Here is a 16,851-nt window from a genome sequence, read left to right as displayed (position 1 = left end):
TTGCCTTTCAATGAGGTTTTCAAAGCACATGGAGCTTAGTGAGCATTTCTCAAAAGCCCATATCCTGCATGAAAGTGAAAGTGTTAGTCACTCAGTAGTGTCCAACACTTTGTGACCCCCTGGACTGTAGCCCGCCAGGCCCCTCTGTCCACGGGATTCTCCAGGCAAAAATACTGGAGTGGGTAGCTGTTCCCTTCTCCAGGGGATCTTCCCGACCAGGGATTGAACCAGGTCTTCCGCATTGCAGGCAGATTCTTTACTGTTTGAGCTACCAAGGAAGCCCCCCATATCCTGCACAGTCCTGAGCAAATAGATAAGCTGTTGAGTTAACAGCTAATTTAATTTGGCTCCTCTCTGTTGCCCTTAACAGTATAGTGATGTATTTCTATAGCCTGCCGGGCTATAGTCCATGGGGTTGCAAAAGAGTCAGACATGCTGAGCAACTTTTACTTCACTAGGATTACTATATATAAAATTACTATATATAAAATATATATAAAATTACTATATATAAAATTACTACATACACACCAAGGACCCACTGTGTAGCACAGGGATCTATTCTCAGTATCTTATAATAACCTGTCATGGAAAAGAATCTGAAAAAGAATATATATATAGAGAGAGAACTGAATCAGTTTGCTGTTTACTTGAAACTAACACAATGTTGTGAATTGAGTGGACAGCAATAAAAATGAAGAATAAAAGGTGAGAGTAGGATTGTCTGGAGGAGAACAAGCGGGGAAGGGAGGCTGTTCAGACCGAAGGAGAACGATGTGTAAGGGCAGAGGACCAGGGGCGAGGGGGTGTGTTCTGGTTTAGTCCAGCTGAGGGGCTGGGGCGTGGGGAGGGTGATGAGAGCTGAGACTGGAGGAGGACCTGATGCACAGGGATGAGGAGAATGGTGACCAGAAACCCCTGCAGGATCTGAAGCAGGGGAGAAACATGTCAAAGATCAGTCATTTAACACTTCTCTGTATAAAGTAGATAACCAATAAGGACCTGCTGTATGGCATGGGGAACTCTGCTCCATACTCTATAATGGCTTGTCTGGGAATAGAATCTAAGAGTGAGTATGTGTAACTGATTCACTCAGCTGTACATCTAAAACTAACGCACTTGTAATCAACTATACTCTAATAAAAAATTTTTTTACAAAGATGAGTCCTGTAAAAAGATGACTCTAGACTTGGGCATGGATTGGAGGAGGGCGAAAGAAGAAGGAGGAATGCTGTCCGAGAGGGAAGGGATGATGTGCACAGACGACAGGGTCAGTTCAGCTGAATGGCAGCCGTGGGCCATTCAACAAAAATCACTTCCCGTTTCCTCAACAGCGAATGATCCAGGTTGATAGAAACTTGGAGATGACCACATTGCCTGACTTTGCTGAAAAGCATGACATTCGTGGGAGGAGGAATCGGGGGAAGCCATCTAGAAGTGGGGAGACAGGACAAGAAGGAGCAGGGTGGGGCTGGAGAAGTCCATGGGCTCAGTTTCACCCTAAGGCCTTGCAGACAAGCTCCTGGGGTGCTTCGGGAGAATGGAAACCTTCCTTCTGCAGTTTGCAAAGACCTAGACTCAAGTAAGTCCTGGCCATGCTGCATGTTCATGGTACAACTTTGGACCAGCAATTTAATCTCTTCAAGTCTCCATCTTCTTATCTTTAGACCGAGCATAATACTCCTTCTTTGGATTCTCGTGAAGTTCGTGGGATTCAGTTTGTCAAGTGTCTCGCCTGGTGCCTGCACATAAAGGTACTAAATAAAAGTGCTAAGTAAATACCAGTCTGCTACTAAGTGCTGGGGAGGGAATGCAGACAATTGGTTGACACAGCTCCTGCCTCAAAAAGCTTGTGATTCAGTAGCAAAGAGACGCATGTGCTCAGTCAGTATCTGACCCTCTGTCCATGGGATTCTCCAGGCAGGAATACTGGAGTGGGTTGCCATGCCCTCCTTCAGGGGATCTTCCCGACCCGGCATTGAACTTGCATGTCCTGCACCGGCAGGTGTATTCTTTACCCCTGAGCCACCAGGCAAGCCCCCAAAGAGAAGCATATCGATTCCTAACTATTCATGAAAGGAAGACTAGAGTAAGTTCTGATTCAAGTTTCTTCATTGAAGAAAAATGGTGTGGGTGAGGGGAGAAAAGGACGTATATCTGACTCAGCTTTCATCCCGGAGGATGTAACAGAGCAGAAAGCATCTAAACTGGCCCTAGAGAATAAGGAGGATTCGCCTGAAACAGGGAGGCGCCTGGAGAGAAGGCATTCCAGGCTGCATTAACTCAGTTAACCCAGGCCATGCCTAGCCTTCTGCTGTGAGTCAGGCTGACTGATGGCCAGAACCCTGGCTCATCAGCCCCCGATCCGACCTGGGGCTCCACAGTGCCCCTGCTCTGGCCACAGCTGCAGAAGGGGTGCCAGCAGACTGAGGCAGCTAGAAGAGTGGTGGTCACGGCCAGTGGGTGGGACAGAGTCAGCGATGTCAAGAAGCAGTGGGGCTTCTAGGAAACTCAGAGCAGCCTGGCAGAAGAGGGGAAGGGTCAGGAAGTGGTCGTCTACGAACTTGCGTAAATATCTCTGCTTCAGGCAAGGGCTTCTCCCAACCCATCAGAGCCCAGGATTGAGGATCAGGGAGACCCCCTCACTCTCTGGAGGCACCCCCTTCTCAGATCTCCACCCCACCCTCCCTGATGCAGTCTGGGGTCCTTGTTAAAGTATCAATGAACAGTCCTTTACAGAAGGAGGTATTAAAGAGAGAGGTACCCTTGATGCATTATCTCCATGTGTAAGCAAATGAGTTGATACTTTAAAACCAGGATGATTGGGGAGACAAATAGGACCATAACTTAAAGGGTTTGGGAAATGCTACCCTCGACTTTTTTCTGAAACTGTAAATTGGTAGTTTCAGATTTTTCAGGAGACTCTCCAGGATCATTTCCTTGTAAGAGACTGGGACTAATGGGTTCCCTGGTGGTCTAGGGTTAGGATTCAGTGTTTTAAACGGCCATGGCCTGGGTTCAGTCCCTGGTCAGGGAACTGAGATATGGAAAGCCTCAAGGTGCAGCCAAAAAAAAGAAAAAAGAATGGGGATGATAAATTCTCAGTTACCATCTTTAAGTAGTGTAGTTTCCAGGGCAGAAAAGTTGATGAATTTTGCCTTCTCCCTTAGTTCCTCCTTAGGAAATTCTTATATACTCTGAAGTCTCCTTGGGAGCATTTGCGAAATAGGCTGCTGAACGACATGTGAAACCTCAGTGAGTCATAGATGTGTACACCCTAGAGGTGCCAATTTGAAGACTTTATGATGCTGTAAATGTCATGTTTTTGGGCGATTCTTGGCAGTGGAGAATTAAAATCGAGGTCTAATCTCTTTTCTGAATGGAAGCCACGTGGCCAAAGCCCAGGCTAGGATGTGGCCTTTTTGGGTTTTGCTGCTCAACAGAGCTGTTTGAGGAAGCCTGTGGAATACTTTTCTTCATCGTGGTCTGTTTACCATGTGTGGCTTCTCTCTGATCATATTTTGCAGCCTGTGCTGTGCTCAAGTCGTGTCTGACTCTTTGCGACACCATGGACTGTAGCCCACCAGGCTCCTCTGTCCATGGGATTTTCCAGGCAAGACTACTGGAGTGGGTTGCCATGCCCTTCTCCAGGGGATCATCCTAACCCAGGGATCGAACCTGGGTCTCTTGCATTGCAGTGGGGTTCTTTACCACTGCACCGCCTGGGACACCCAGTGTGCAGCCTATTTCATGTTAAAAACAGGCTTATGACAACACGGGGAAGAGCCAGTGTATGTGTAACTGAATGGGAGTGGGAAAAGAATGAATAATTTCCAGCATGTGTGATTTTTTTTCCTCTCTCTCTCTATGCCTGGCTTCTGTCTTCTTGGATTTCTTTCTCACAGGCGTGGCCACTCTGGCCATTCTCTGTCATGGCTCTGGCATTGACAAGCTCTCCCATCTTCCAGGGTCTACTTTCTCCCGGAGCCTGTGTTCTGACGGCGGCCTCTTTCCAGGGTGGCCGGCCTGTGTCCTCCTCCTTGGCCTTGCAGGGAGGGACCAGACAGGCTAGCCCAGTGGGACGGGGATGGGAGAAGGAAGTCGGGGAAAGGAACATACTGGAGGGACAGCGGGGGATTGGGAGTTGGCAAGTTCACCAAACGGGGAAGCAGGTGTCTGGGCAGCTGTTTACCTTGCACAGTGAGGTGGGCCGAGCTCTCTGCCGAGCCCTTCAGGTTGCTGGCTTTGCAGTGATACACGCCTGCATCCTCTTCCGTGACTCTCTCGATAAACAGTGTGCTGCTTCCCGGTCCTAAAATAATTCCTGGGGAGTGAGAGATGTTTACATTAGTGGGCCTGGATGACAGAGAAAACAGCCACGTGTGTGACACAACCCTCTTCCTATCTTTATGCCTTCGGATGAGGAAATCCAAGCTCTGCTTCACCTGGGCCAGCGCTGCTTATTTGGTCTTGTCCAGGCTGTCTCGTGGCACCTTCTGGAGCTCTGAGCCCCTACTTTGGAGATGCAGGTCTGACCCAGGCCAGAGAGAAAGATGGGGCAGCTGCCTGAACCTTGGAAGAGCACATGTCAAGGAAGTGTGTGTGTGTGTTACTTGCTCAGTCGTGTCCGACTCTTTGCAACCCTATAGACTGTGGCCCACCAGACTCCTCTGTCCATGGGATTTCCCAGGCAAGAATACTGGAATGGGTTGCCATATCCTCCTCCAGGGGATCTTCCCGATCTAGCGATTGAACCCAGGGCTCCCGCATTGCAGGCGGATTCTTTACTACTAGTGCCACCTGGGAAGCCCCAAAGAAGGAGTATATCGAATAATAATAATAGCAATTGTTGTTCAGTTGCTCAGTCATGTCTGACTCTTTGCGACCCCATGAACTGCAGCAAGCCAGGCTCCTCTGTCTTCCACAACTCCTAGAGTTTGCTCAAATTCATATCCATTGAGTCGGTGATGCTATCTCATCCTCTGCCACCTTTTTCTCCTTTTGACTGATAACAACAACCATTTCCTCAATGTCTGCTGTGTGCCAGGCAAGACTGAGACCCCATTCCTGTCTTTTTTTACATTGGAGGGTAATTGCTTTACAGTGTTGTGCTGGTTTCTGCTATGCATCAGTGTGAATCAGCTCTAAGTATACATGTATCCCCTCCCTTTGGGGCCTCCCTCCCAGTCCCCATTGCTGTCTTGGCAATCATCCTGTAAGGGGTTATTGTCTCCTTCTTACAAATGCGGTAAGCTGAGCTTCAGGGAGGTTAAGGAACTCAACTGAGAGCGTGCAGTCGGACGGAAGGCACACCTGTGGCTCAGGGGTCACAGCCAGGCCTATTTCATGGTCACGGTGGTGAAGAGCGTGGGCTGGGCTTTGAACGAGGCTTCACCACCTGCAGCTTGTCCCTTTAGGCCAGTTACTTCACCTTTCTGTTTCCGTGTCCTTCGCCTTAAGGTGACAGTGAAAACAGCTCCTACTCGATAATGGAAAAATGGATAGCAAGTGCCCAGCACACAGTAGGTGCTCGGTAAATGCAAGTTGAAGTGTTACTGTGGAGCGGGTGTGAAGGAGGGGGATCCAGCTTCCAGACCCAGTTGCTTCAGTACCAAGTCCTGTCACCCTGTGTTTGAGTACTGATGCTTAGTCTGAGGCTGAGACTGGATGGTGGGAAGGGGCAGACTAAGGGGTGGCATCTGCTGAGGGACAGTTAACTCATACCAGGCACAACACACATTCACACACACTCTCTCAGACACACACACACACACCAGCAAACAGAAAATGTTTGAGTGAGAATCAATACATGTAGCATAGCAGAGCCAATTAAACGCAAAGTCTGGGCAGGGAGGAGCTCATTAAGAACAGGGAAGTCAGAGGCAGCACGGAGGCGGTGGGCTTTGGGTTAAGGTCTAAACCATTATCAGAGGTGATGGGAAAAAGAGGGGGCATTGAGAAGAAGCAGGACCCTGGAATGAACATGTGCTGAGTGCTGGTTCTGGAATAAATTGGGCCTGACCAGACCAGAGGCTGTATTTTGTTAGCTGAAATAGTTTGTATTCTCCTGATTATAAAGAATAACATTCGATACAGAAAACTTGAGAAATATATTGGAAAGCATAAAGAATATAAAAATACAAACAAACCTATGGTCTCACTCCCAGTCAATTGTCCTTTTATTTTTTTTTTGCCATACCAAGCAGTATGTGGGATCTTTATTTCCCAACCAGGGATTGAACCTGTGCCCCCTGCATTGGGAGCACAGAGTCTCAACCACTGGATCACCAGGAAGTCCCCCTTTAGTCTTTTTCAAGTGGCCTTTTTACACAGCTTGTTTATTGACATCATATTTTAAGCTTGAGCTTCCCAGATGGCACTAGTGGTAAAGAACCCACCTGCCAATGCAGGAGATGCAAGAGACATGGGTTCAATCCCTGGGTGGGGAGGATCCCCGGGTTTAGGAAATTGCAACCCATTCCAGTATTCTTGCCTGGAAAACTCTATGGACAGAGGAGCCTGGCGGGCTACAGGGCCAGTCGGTGGAGTCACCAAAGAATCAGACACAACTCAGCATCTAAAGAACAGGTGCTACACACTAGTCCACACGCTGGCAGTACAAGGATAAGCGGCAAATCAGTCCTTGCCTGCGCGGGGCTTCAGTTACACTTCGGGAGAAGCACAAACAAAGAATGTCATTTCAAGTGGCCATGAAGTTTGTGAAGAAAATGAGCCAGGTTAAGGAGGGCCACAGGTTAAGGAGGGTGAGGAAGCTATCTTAGGCGGGCTGTTTGAGCAGAGACCAGGGAGGTGGGCTAGCGTGAACCAGGTGAAGACATGGAAAAGGGCATTTCAGGGACAGGAAATTGAAAGCCCGTGGGGGCAGGAAGGAGCTTGTTTAGGGAAAGACACGGTGGCTTTGTTCTGGAGCGATTGTGGTTGTTTTTACAATTAAGCAATTTAATTTTTAATTTAAGTAACGTTTAATTTTAAGTGATTATTTGGGTTGCCCTGGCTCTTCGTCGCCATATGCAGGCTTTCTCTAGTTGCAGGAGCGGGGGCTACTCTCTAGTCGCAGTGTGCGGACTTCTCACTGTGCTGGTTTCTCTTGTTTCAGAGCACGGGCCCTAGGGTGCTCAGGCTTCAGTAGCTGTGGTACACAGGCTTAGTTGCTCCACAGCCTGTGGGATCTTCCCAGACCAGGTATCGAACCCAGGTACCCTGCACTGGCAGGCAGATTCGTACCCACTGTACCACCAGGGGAAATGCCTGGAGCAACTGTGTTTGTTGGAAGTGGTAGGAACTGGTGGTATCAGGGATCTTTGTGAAGGCTTGCTAATGGGTTAGCATGTGGTACTTGAAATGCCAAGTCATAAATGTGTGACTTCAAGGCTGATGGTTTGAACAACTGTGAGGATAGTGGTACCTATCCTGGGGGGGAGCAGGTTTGAGGAAGAAAAATCGAGAGTCCTGTCTTGTGAGAGGCCCACAGCACATCCCAAAGGAGGTTTCACTGGGGCCCAGGGAAGAGGTCAGAGTTGGTTGTTCAGTCGCTCAGTTGTGTCTGACTCTGCTACCGACTGCAGCACGCCAGGCTTCCCTGTTCTTCACTATCTCCCGGGGTTTGCTCAGATTCATGTCCATTGAGTCGGTGAGGCCATCCAACCATCTCATCCTCTGTCGCCCCCTTCTCCTCCTGCCTTCAGTCTTTCCCAGCACCAGGGAGGTCAGGTTACAGCCGGCTAAGTGGAATCAACATTTGGGAAGCAGGGACAGCCAGGGGGATGGAAACAAAGCTCATGGGAAGTGAGTCCGGCCGCTCTGAAGCTGGAGCCCCAGGAAATTAGAGGAAGAGGAAGCAGCAGAGGCTTAGAAGAAGTCGCCCGGGAGGTTGCAAGAAAAGAGGAGAGCCTAAGTCCTAGATCCGAGGAGAGAGCTCACAGAGGAGAACAGGGATCTGCTGCATTCAGAGCAGCTGAGAAACTAGGAAGATAGAGATGGGAGATAACGAACTGCTGGATTTGACAATGAGCTGCTTCAGTGACGTTTGGCAGAAGCGTGATGACTTAGAGAATAGGAGGTGATGGAGGAGAGATGGGGGTGCAGGTTAACTTTTCAGGGAGTGTGCCAGAGACCTACATGAGGTCAAGGAGTGAATTCTTGTTTGAAATGTGAAATTTTATAGCATGTTCATGTGCTGATAGGAATAATCTGGGAGGGAAGAAAGGAGGGAGGAAAAGATACTGAGGGAGAAAGAGGAGAGAGGAAGAGAGAGGACACAGAAGGAACAATACCAGGAGAAGTGAGAGGGAATGGAACTCAGCGGCCAAACTGACCTTGGGCAGGAATCCGGAGAGCTCAGGATGGGACAGGTAGATCCGACAATTTGGTGATACATTTTCTCAGTAAACAAGAGGTACTCATCGGTTGAAATTGAGGAGGAGGAAGGAATTTTGGAAGTTTGAAGCAAGAGAAGAAGGTGTGAAATAGGATGCTGGCAGAGAAAGAAAACAAATCCAGTTGTGAAATGCTGTTAAGGTTTTCCTAATGCGTATACAGCTTTAAACACTGACCCCTCTGTGCATGTATCTTATTGGTTGGTATTAGGTTACATCTAATCACTCATGACTATAAACAATAGTGCAAGGACATTTTTAAGCATAAAGGTTTTTTTTTTTTTTAATTTCAGATTATTTCCTTAGGCTAGATTTTTCAGAAACAGATCTATTAGGTCAAAGGCTCTTCATTCACATAATCAAGCTGCCTTCCCAAAACATTATTCCAGTTAACACTTGGGCCAGCAGAGGGTGAGAGACAATTTTATCACTTTCCTGCCAGGACTGAGCAGAAACATCTAAATAATACAAAACACAAAACTTTGTTGGTTTGATAGAGAAAAAATAAGTTGTCTTAATCTCTGTGTGTGTGTGTTTTGGAACATTCTTTCATGTGTTCCTTAGCCATTTTTATTTTCAAAGCACCTGTTTTGAGTCGTTGACTGGGAAGGTGAGTTCAGATGAAGGAGAGCTTTGAAATCCTGGCTGAGGAGTTCTCATTCATTGGAGAAGGAGAGGGTCACAAAGGCTTTTGAGGGAAATGACATGAGAGCTGTGTTTAAGGAAGTTTAGTCTAGAAGGAGAATGCAGGATGGACTGGAATGAGGAAAAAGTGGTATCTGGAAGTCCAGCTCACCAAGTGGTCATTCAGGCAAGGAACGATGAGGCTCCGAGTCTGGATGGTGGGAAAGGAAGTGGAGGGGAAGAAATGGAAGCAGACACTTTGCAGAAACAAGCCACAGGGATTGGTGCTTTACTGGATCCAGGAATAGACCAGGGATGAGTCCAAGGTGCTTCTGGAAAAAAAAACAGAGCTTTCCCCTGTAACCTTGGCTAGATCACTGAATCCCTTTGGGGCCATTTCCCCATCTGTGAAACAAACAAACAGAAAAACCCTCTGTTGTACATACTCCATGGTATTTGCTATGAGAATCAGTAGAAATAATTTAAGTGAAAGCTTTGAAAAGTAAGGTATGGTGTAAGGGATGATCCCAGAAAGAGAAAGCATGGCTGGATGGTGGGTGGTCGGGGGAAAGGACGTCAGGAAGAGCAGCGAGCCGGTTACCCACGATTGTCTCCACTGCAGCTGACCTGCATCTCAACCAAGTTCCTATCACTCTGATCCCAAATTAAGGCTCAGGGCATGATCAAATAAAGCTAGAGGACTTGGACTGCACCCAAGGAGGCAGATGTGTAATTGGAGAGGTGAGAGGATGAAGCCAGAGATGCTGATGAGCTGACATCATCTGGCCCGGGTCCCTCTTCCCACCACGTGGAGGAGAGAAGGGGCGAGACAGTGTCCAAAGTCAACAAGCACAGCTCCTCTTTCTGGCTTGGCCGCACGCTGCATGACAGCAAAGGCAGAGACCTGGATGTGTGACCATCAGGCTCCGAAGCCTCATCGCACTGTTCTCCTCCTCTGTTCTCGCTTATTTCCCTTCTCACAAAAACAGGCCAGTTACTCCCCTCATTCTTTTCCCCCATTCCTCCAATCTTCTGCCCATACTTGACTATGGTTGTCTTTCCTAGTTTCTTTAACGCCTTAACCTGTTACTACCTTTATACAACCTATTCTCTGTGATACAGGCTCTGTTCTGCTGTGGAGCTCACCTTTTAAGGAGGGCTCCCCTTTTAGTTTAAATTTTGATTAATTTCAGAGATTTTAAAAGTGCAGGAAAAACACAACCCCTGTGCTCACCATTAAGATAACCAGATGTCAACATTTTCCCACCTTTGTTTTATATAAATGAAGTTTATAGATGCTTTTCCCCTCTCTCCAGAGGTACCACTATCCTAAAGTTGGTGCATCTTGGTTTCACACAGGTTTTGGTGCCTTGTCCACATAAACATCTATCTCTATAGACTATAATATTGTTTTGTGGTTTTAAAAATTCCAAATAAATTATATGATATAGTACATATCCTTTTTTAACTTGGATATTTTTCTATTCTACAATGTGTTAATATTTATCTTTGTTGATACATGCAGATGCAGTTAATTTTTAACTGATGTATATAATATTCCCTCGTATAAAAAAGCCACAGATTTTTTTAAAATTCACTTCTCTACTGTGGGATAGTTTTCACTCTTTTGATCTTTACCAAGAAGGCCAAAATGCACAGATGACATACCTATGTGTGCATTGTTATACTTTATCTCCTTGTCCTGGGTTGTAGAGTATACCCATTTTCGACTCTATCAATTATTACAAAATTGTCTTTTGAAAATATACCAATTTACACTTTAACCAGCAGTGAGCAAGCACTCCCCTTTCCCACTTACTTACCAATACTTGGTGTTTTCAGGTGTCTTTAATCGGCAATATTTGGGGTGTAAACATCTCGATATGGGTTTAATCTGTATCCCCCTGATTACTTATTGGGTGGAATATCTTTTTTCAGTTTGGCTGGCCATTTGGGCTTCTTTTCCTGCGAATTACCAGTTCACGTCCTTTGCACATGTTCCTCTTACCCTATTTGTCTTGTTCTCAATGACTTTAGGGTTCTCTACATGTTTTAGATACTGAGCCCTTGTTGGTTCAATCTGTTAAAGTCTTCTCCATTCTATGAGCAGTCTTCTAAACTTTGTTTATGGTGGATTTTTAATATAAAGACTTAAAATCCTAAGGCAGTCAAATGCATCAATCTTTCCATTATCCTTTGTGCTTTTTGTTACTTGTTAAAGAAATATTTCCTATTCCGATACCATAAATCATTTCCCTTATATACTTTCCTCCCCTCAAAATCTGTTTAAACAGTTTGCTTTTCCTCATTTAGGTCTTTAATACATCGAGATTTCCTTTTGAAGGGAGTATGTATATTGTGTGAGATAGGGACCTAATTTTTACTGTATTTTTACTGTAGCCAATTATGACAGCAAGGCTTACAGAATAATCTGTTCTTTTCTCACTGAATTGTGAAGCGAGTTTTGTCAGATACTAAGTTTCCACATATTTGTTGTTCTGTTTTTAGGCTCCACAATGGCCTATCTATCCTACACAAGTGAATCCATGATTAATTTAGGATTGCTTGATAACACTTCCTAATATTTGGTATGAGCTGATGCTGTTTTCAACAATACAGATTTCAGGTTTAGCTTGTCAAATTCTGTAAAAAGCACTGTTGGAATGTTGATGGGAATTTCTCTGAATTTATGTAATTCAGTACATTGGGAGAAATTGTCCTATTTATTTTTAGGTTGAAACAAATGAAACTGTCAATATTTTGACCTATAAAAATGGCTCACAAGTGGTTCAACTTACTAATATATGTCCCCTTCTAAGAATACCAAATATCTCTGTGTTACTTAGGTCTTCTTTTACGTCATTTGATAGCTTTAGGATCTTCTCTTTAAATATATTGCTTTTCAGTTATATTTTCCTAGATAAAGTTATAATTTTTGTTATTATGCAAAATGGCATTGGGATCTTTGACAGATCACTTTATCTGAATATTCTCTTTCCCCTTTGGGTGTTCATTATTAGAATGAACAAGTAGAACTCAGAAACATGAGGCTGTACTATGTTTTCCTGAGATAATTCAATTGTAGGCCTGCTTCTTTCTAGAAGGATTGCTTACCTAAAGTCCAACCACAAAAATCATGATAATTCCCGTGGAAACTTACAATTTATCATTGTCAAAACTCTCTTCTTCATCCATCAAAGTTCGACTCAAATGACATTTCCTCCATGAAGTGTCCTGTGATTACCTGTCAGAGGTGCTGATTTGTATCTGATGGAATTTTATGCCCTTCATGTTGCATATTTTTGAATTGACTTTGTACCTATTATGTGTGTGTTTTTCAAAGGTAAGGAATAAGTTTTACTCATTTTCCTTTTCTCTAGGATATAACAAATGTCTGACTGATGGTAGGGAATGAAAGTTACACTTAATAAAATAAAAAGTAATTTTTGTTATGATGGTCTTGGCTTGCCAACTTAATGATAAATGTTTTGAGGTAGGCATATGATAAATTTTCCATAAATGGTAGCTAGGATGATGATGTATCTAATTCTAGGTACCTAGTAAATAATCACACCTTTAGATTGTCCATTCTTTTTTTTTTTTTCGATTGTCCATTCTTAAAGGAATTCATGGGCTTCCCTGATAGCTCAGTTGGCAAAGAGTCCGCCTGCAATGCAGAAGACTCCGGTTTGATTCCTGGGTCCAGAAGATCCGCTGGAGAAGGGATAGGCTACCTACTCCAGTATTCTTAGGCTTCCCTTGTGGCTTAGCTGGCAAAGTATCCACCTGCAATGTGGGAGACCTGGATTCAATCCCTGAGTTGGGAAGATCCCTTGGAGAAGGGAAAGGCTACCCACTCCAGTATTCTGTCCTGGAGAATTCCATGGACTGTATATAGTGACCCACAAAGAGTCGGACACAATTTAGCGACTTTCAATTTCATAGGAATTCATTAACTAAGAGCTGTATCTGAATTAAGGATCAGAAGAGCAAAAATATAGATTCAGGATGGTTAAAGGTGGCCCAAGAAAACTAGATGTCCGATTGATTTCCCACAAATACCACAAAGGAGACACTATATATCTAGTCAAACTTCTGGGGTTTGGAAAATTATATCTGGGGAAGAGAAATTCAAGTTTAGTAAACTTCAAAGGCTGACAAAATTCAGACATGAAGGATGATGGCTCATTAAGTAGCACTAAAAAGATGAATGATTCCAATGTTTTCAAATGTTCACCATGCGGCTTCTTCCTTAATTGAAAATTTGACTCTAAGATCAAGCCTTGTGGCAAAGCCTTTATAGATGTAAGAAAAAAAATGTTGGTGAAATACGGAATAATCTAAGACACAGTGAAAGGCAGCCTTATAATAATGTGCTAAGTGGGAAGAGAGTTGTGAAATGTTGAAAACATATAGTCTAAAGGCAATCCGATGGGCAATGTGATCCATGGTGAGACTCTTTGCTCTATAGCCTTGAAAAAGATAAAGATGAGAAGCTTTCAGAAAAGAATTAGATTAAGGACAGTGATGGGGAAAAAAAAAAAGCTGTATAATATTCTTCTCCATGCAACCACTGAATAAGGGAAAAGCCATCCACAAAGGTTCTTTCATTTGGGATAATGGCTATTGCTTCACTAGTTTGACTTTCCGAAGTGGGTTATGATAACAGAATACTTTTTAAAAGCTCTTAAGAAATTGTAAACCAGATGCATTGAAGGGGTTATGGTTGAAGTGAGCACCTTGAAACTGTGCCTAAAACACATGTATTTCTAAACATGTTAAAGTGAAAAGCACTTTTTTTTCCCGCTCTTTCACTGAATTTTACTATTGTTCCAATGAAGTATTTCAAGATGCTTTGGGCACATAAAAAAAGGTGTCAAGTGGTGCTAACTCTGTGGTTATGAGCTGTAAAACCTTAGCTACTCACTATGTATGTCTATAAATTATAAACACAGACACTTGTGTGCTCACACATGTAACACACACACACCCTGTCCCTGCCCCAACAAATTCTTATGGTGTGTCCAGATTTGCCATAGCCCCTTCCATGTGGTTGGAGGAATTTATACCGTAGGATACAGTCAACTAAAGTGGCCTTTCTGTGGATAGTATAGTATAGTTCTATGACCATTTTCAGGCAGGAAATAGTATTGCATTGCACAAGGGGTTAACGGCAAGAAGGTATTTTTCCATCAGTAGAATAGCTAAATAACTTATGGGAACACATACCATATTATAGGGCATGACTGCTTAAAACATTAGGCAGATGATATGTACATAGAGAGATATCCAGAATAAATTGTGATAAAAGCAAGTCATAAAACAAAACACAGAGTGTGAGCTCAACTCAGATTTATCTTAGAGATGTTGGCTTTTCCCAGATCACCCTACTATAACCCATTACCTTATTTTGTTCACCACAGCAGTCACTACCATCTGATTGCATGCTATGTGCTTATAGTTTTGTTAGATTTATTACCTGTACTTTCTCATTTGAATATAAATTCAAGGTCCCTGTTTTGTTTGCAGCACCTACTGTATTCCTGGTACAGGGCTGGCTCTCAGTGTATACTATGAATGAATCCCAGCTATCTTTTCCCCCATGAATATCTATGCCCCATATTTGCATGGGCTTCCCTGGTGGCTCAGTGGTAAAGAACCCGCCTGCCAATGCAGGAGACATAAGAGATGCAGGTTTGACCCCTGGGTCGGGAAGATCCCCTGGAGGAGGGCATGTCAACCCACTCCAGTATTCTTGCCTGAAGAATCCTATGGATACAGGAGCCTGGCAGGCTACAGTCCATGGGGTCACAAAGAGTCGGACACAACTAAAGCGACTTAGCACCCACGCATACATATTTGCATAAAGGCACATATATAAGTAAAGAAAAGGAAAAATCTGACAAAATACACATCAAACAGTTATCATGGGTTAATTCCCCCAAGAGACAATTTTATAGTGTATTCTATTTTGGTATTATGTGATCATTTACAATTTAAAAGTATTCATGTACTACTTATTTAGTTAAATAACAGTAATTTTTTATTACAAAAATGAAATGGTATAGGTCTCTTTATTATCAGCAAAGAACCACTGAATGAAAGTTTAAAAGCTATATAGATCCAAATACTTGTACATTTGCAAAACTTTATGATACTGACTATGGATAGGATAATGAAATATTTTTGAAGCAAGTAAAGCAGATTTATGCTTCCCTACAGCTTACAATTAAAAAAAATTTTTTTGGCCAGGCTGCACGGCCTATGGGATCTTAGTTCCCCAGCCAGGGATTGACCTGGCGTCCCCTATAGTGGAAGTCCAGAGTCTTAACCACTGGATCACAAGGGAAGTCCCCAAAATTTACAAATTTGGATTAAAGCAATAAAAGGACAACCAAAATTTATTCCATCAGGAGACTGGTCCCTATGGAGGGCAGGGGAGAGAGAGAGAGAAGGGGTGTGTGTGTGTGTGTGTGTTAGGGTTGGGGCATGACTTATAGTATGTTTTCTGTGTGTGAGTTTTCATGATAGTTGAATTATGACTGAGTTGAATGAGAAGGCTACTTATACTAATATACAATCTTATTGTGTAAGATGTCTTAGTAGCAGATTACGCAAAAATCAAGTTTTGATTGAGTGTGGGTGGAGGAGGAATGAACTTCCTTGATTTGGCGTTTTCAGCAGTGATTTCATCCTGCTGAGCTCACAGATTAGATTATCTGAGAATGTATCTGTTGGCATATTTTCCTTAATTGTACTGGGTAGAGTGGTGACCCCCACTGCATCGCCGGGTGTCACTTTAGATCCTGGGTAAGCTGTTTCAAGTTCCTCCTTGGGGGAAGGAGGCGTTTCCATGCAAATACTGGACTTGTGAGGTAGAAAAGCCTCATCTCATTAGTTTGCCAAGAGCTGGAGGAGTAAACTTAAGGCAGGTAGTGTCTGAGTTTTCCTATATAATCACCTAGGCTTCCGCGTAAGCGGGAAAATGTGGATTGGGGAAGGAGACCCCCTTCTACTCCAGGAGCTCAGACCACAGCTCTTAGTTTTAGAGTTAGTGACCCTGGACAAGGTTCAGCCCCCTCCCGGTCTCTGGGAGAATCTGTCCTCCTCCACCCCCATCCATCTTTCTTTCTCTCTTCTTTGTTTTTCTTACTCCCCCTTCCTTTTTCTCTGCTACTGGTCTCTCAAACATCGCCTGCTCTTCAGACAAAACAAGCTGCCGGTTGTGGCCATGCTCAAAGTACAGTTCCTTGTGTCCCAAGAGGTCACAGAAAGAATCAAAAGAGGAGGTTAATTCACAGTGGGAAGGGAAGAGCTTTAATGGTATGAGGTTTCCGTTTGAGGTGCTGCAGAAGCTCTGAAATGAGACAGTGATGGTTGTACAAGCTTGTGAATATACTTACTGCCACTGAACTTGGCACTTTTAAAGGAAAAAGTAAAATTTTTGTTGCATGTATTTCACCACATTTTTTTTTTAAAGGGAGAGGTTGTTCTAAAGTGATGCTCACATTTGCAAGTTTTTTCCCATTTCTTACATTGCAAATTTTTCACTTGAACATTCAAGAGGGCTTGAAAAGAGGCACCCAACCAAAGGTAAACAGCTAGCAGGGGCTTCTGGTTCACATGAGTGAGTCTGTGCCGGCTCGTGTGTGAGTGCTCCACTGGGTCTTGCTGTGGCCGAGCGCTGTCAGGAGGCTTTACTGGTCTGAATGGGGCTGAGGATATGGGCTAGAAGAGGCATCCAAGTCATCTTTCTTGGGCCAAGCATTAGGATATGACACGATGCTAGGTATATACGAGAAAGAGCTAAATACGGTGGAACTCGAGGATA

General features: G+C 44.1%; 1 protein-coding gene across 3 annotated transcripts in view; it reads right to left on the bottom strand.

Annotated features, from left to right (window-relative positions):
• FLT1 (fms related receptor tyrosine kinase 1) overlaps window positions 1-16,851 on the bottom strand; it is a 205,688-nt gene that overhangs the window by 56,656 nt on the left and 132,181 nt on the right. For all 3 annotated transcript variants that reach the window (XM_086329568.1, XM_086329567.1, XM_086329571.1), the window contains one exon: window positions 4,193-4,324. In XM_086329568.1, coding sequence (XP_086185694.1) covers window positions 4,193-4,324 — 132 coding nt within the window. The remainder of the gene's footprint in view (window positions 1-4,192; window positions 4,325-16,851) is intronic.

This window comes from Bos grunniens, chromosome 12 (genome assembly GCF_055505025.1).
Source record: "Bos grunniens cultivar Pamir isolate PY7600 chromosome 12, Bosgru_T2T1.0, whole genome shotgun sequence".
NCBI classification, from domain to species: Eukaryota; Metazoa; Chordata; class Mammalia; order Artiodactyla; family Bovidae; genus Bos; species Bos grunniens.
This window is presented reverse-complemented; position numbering and strand designations above follow the sequence as displayed.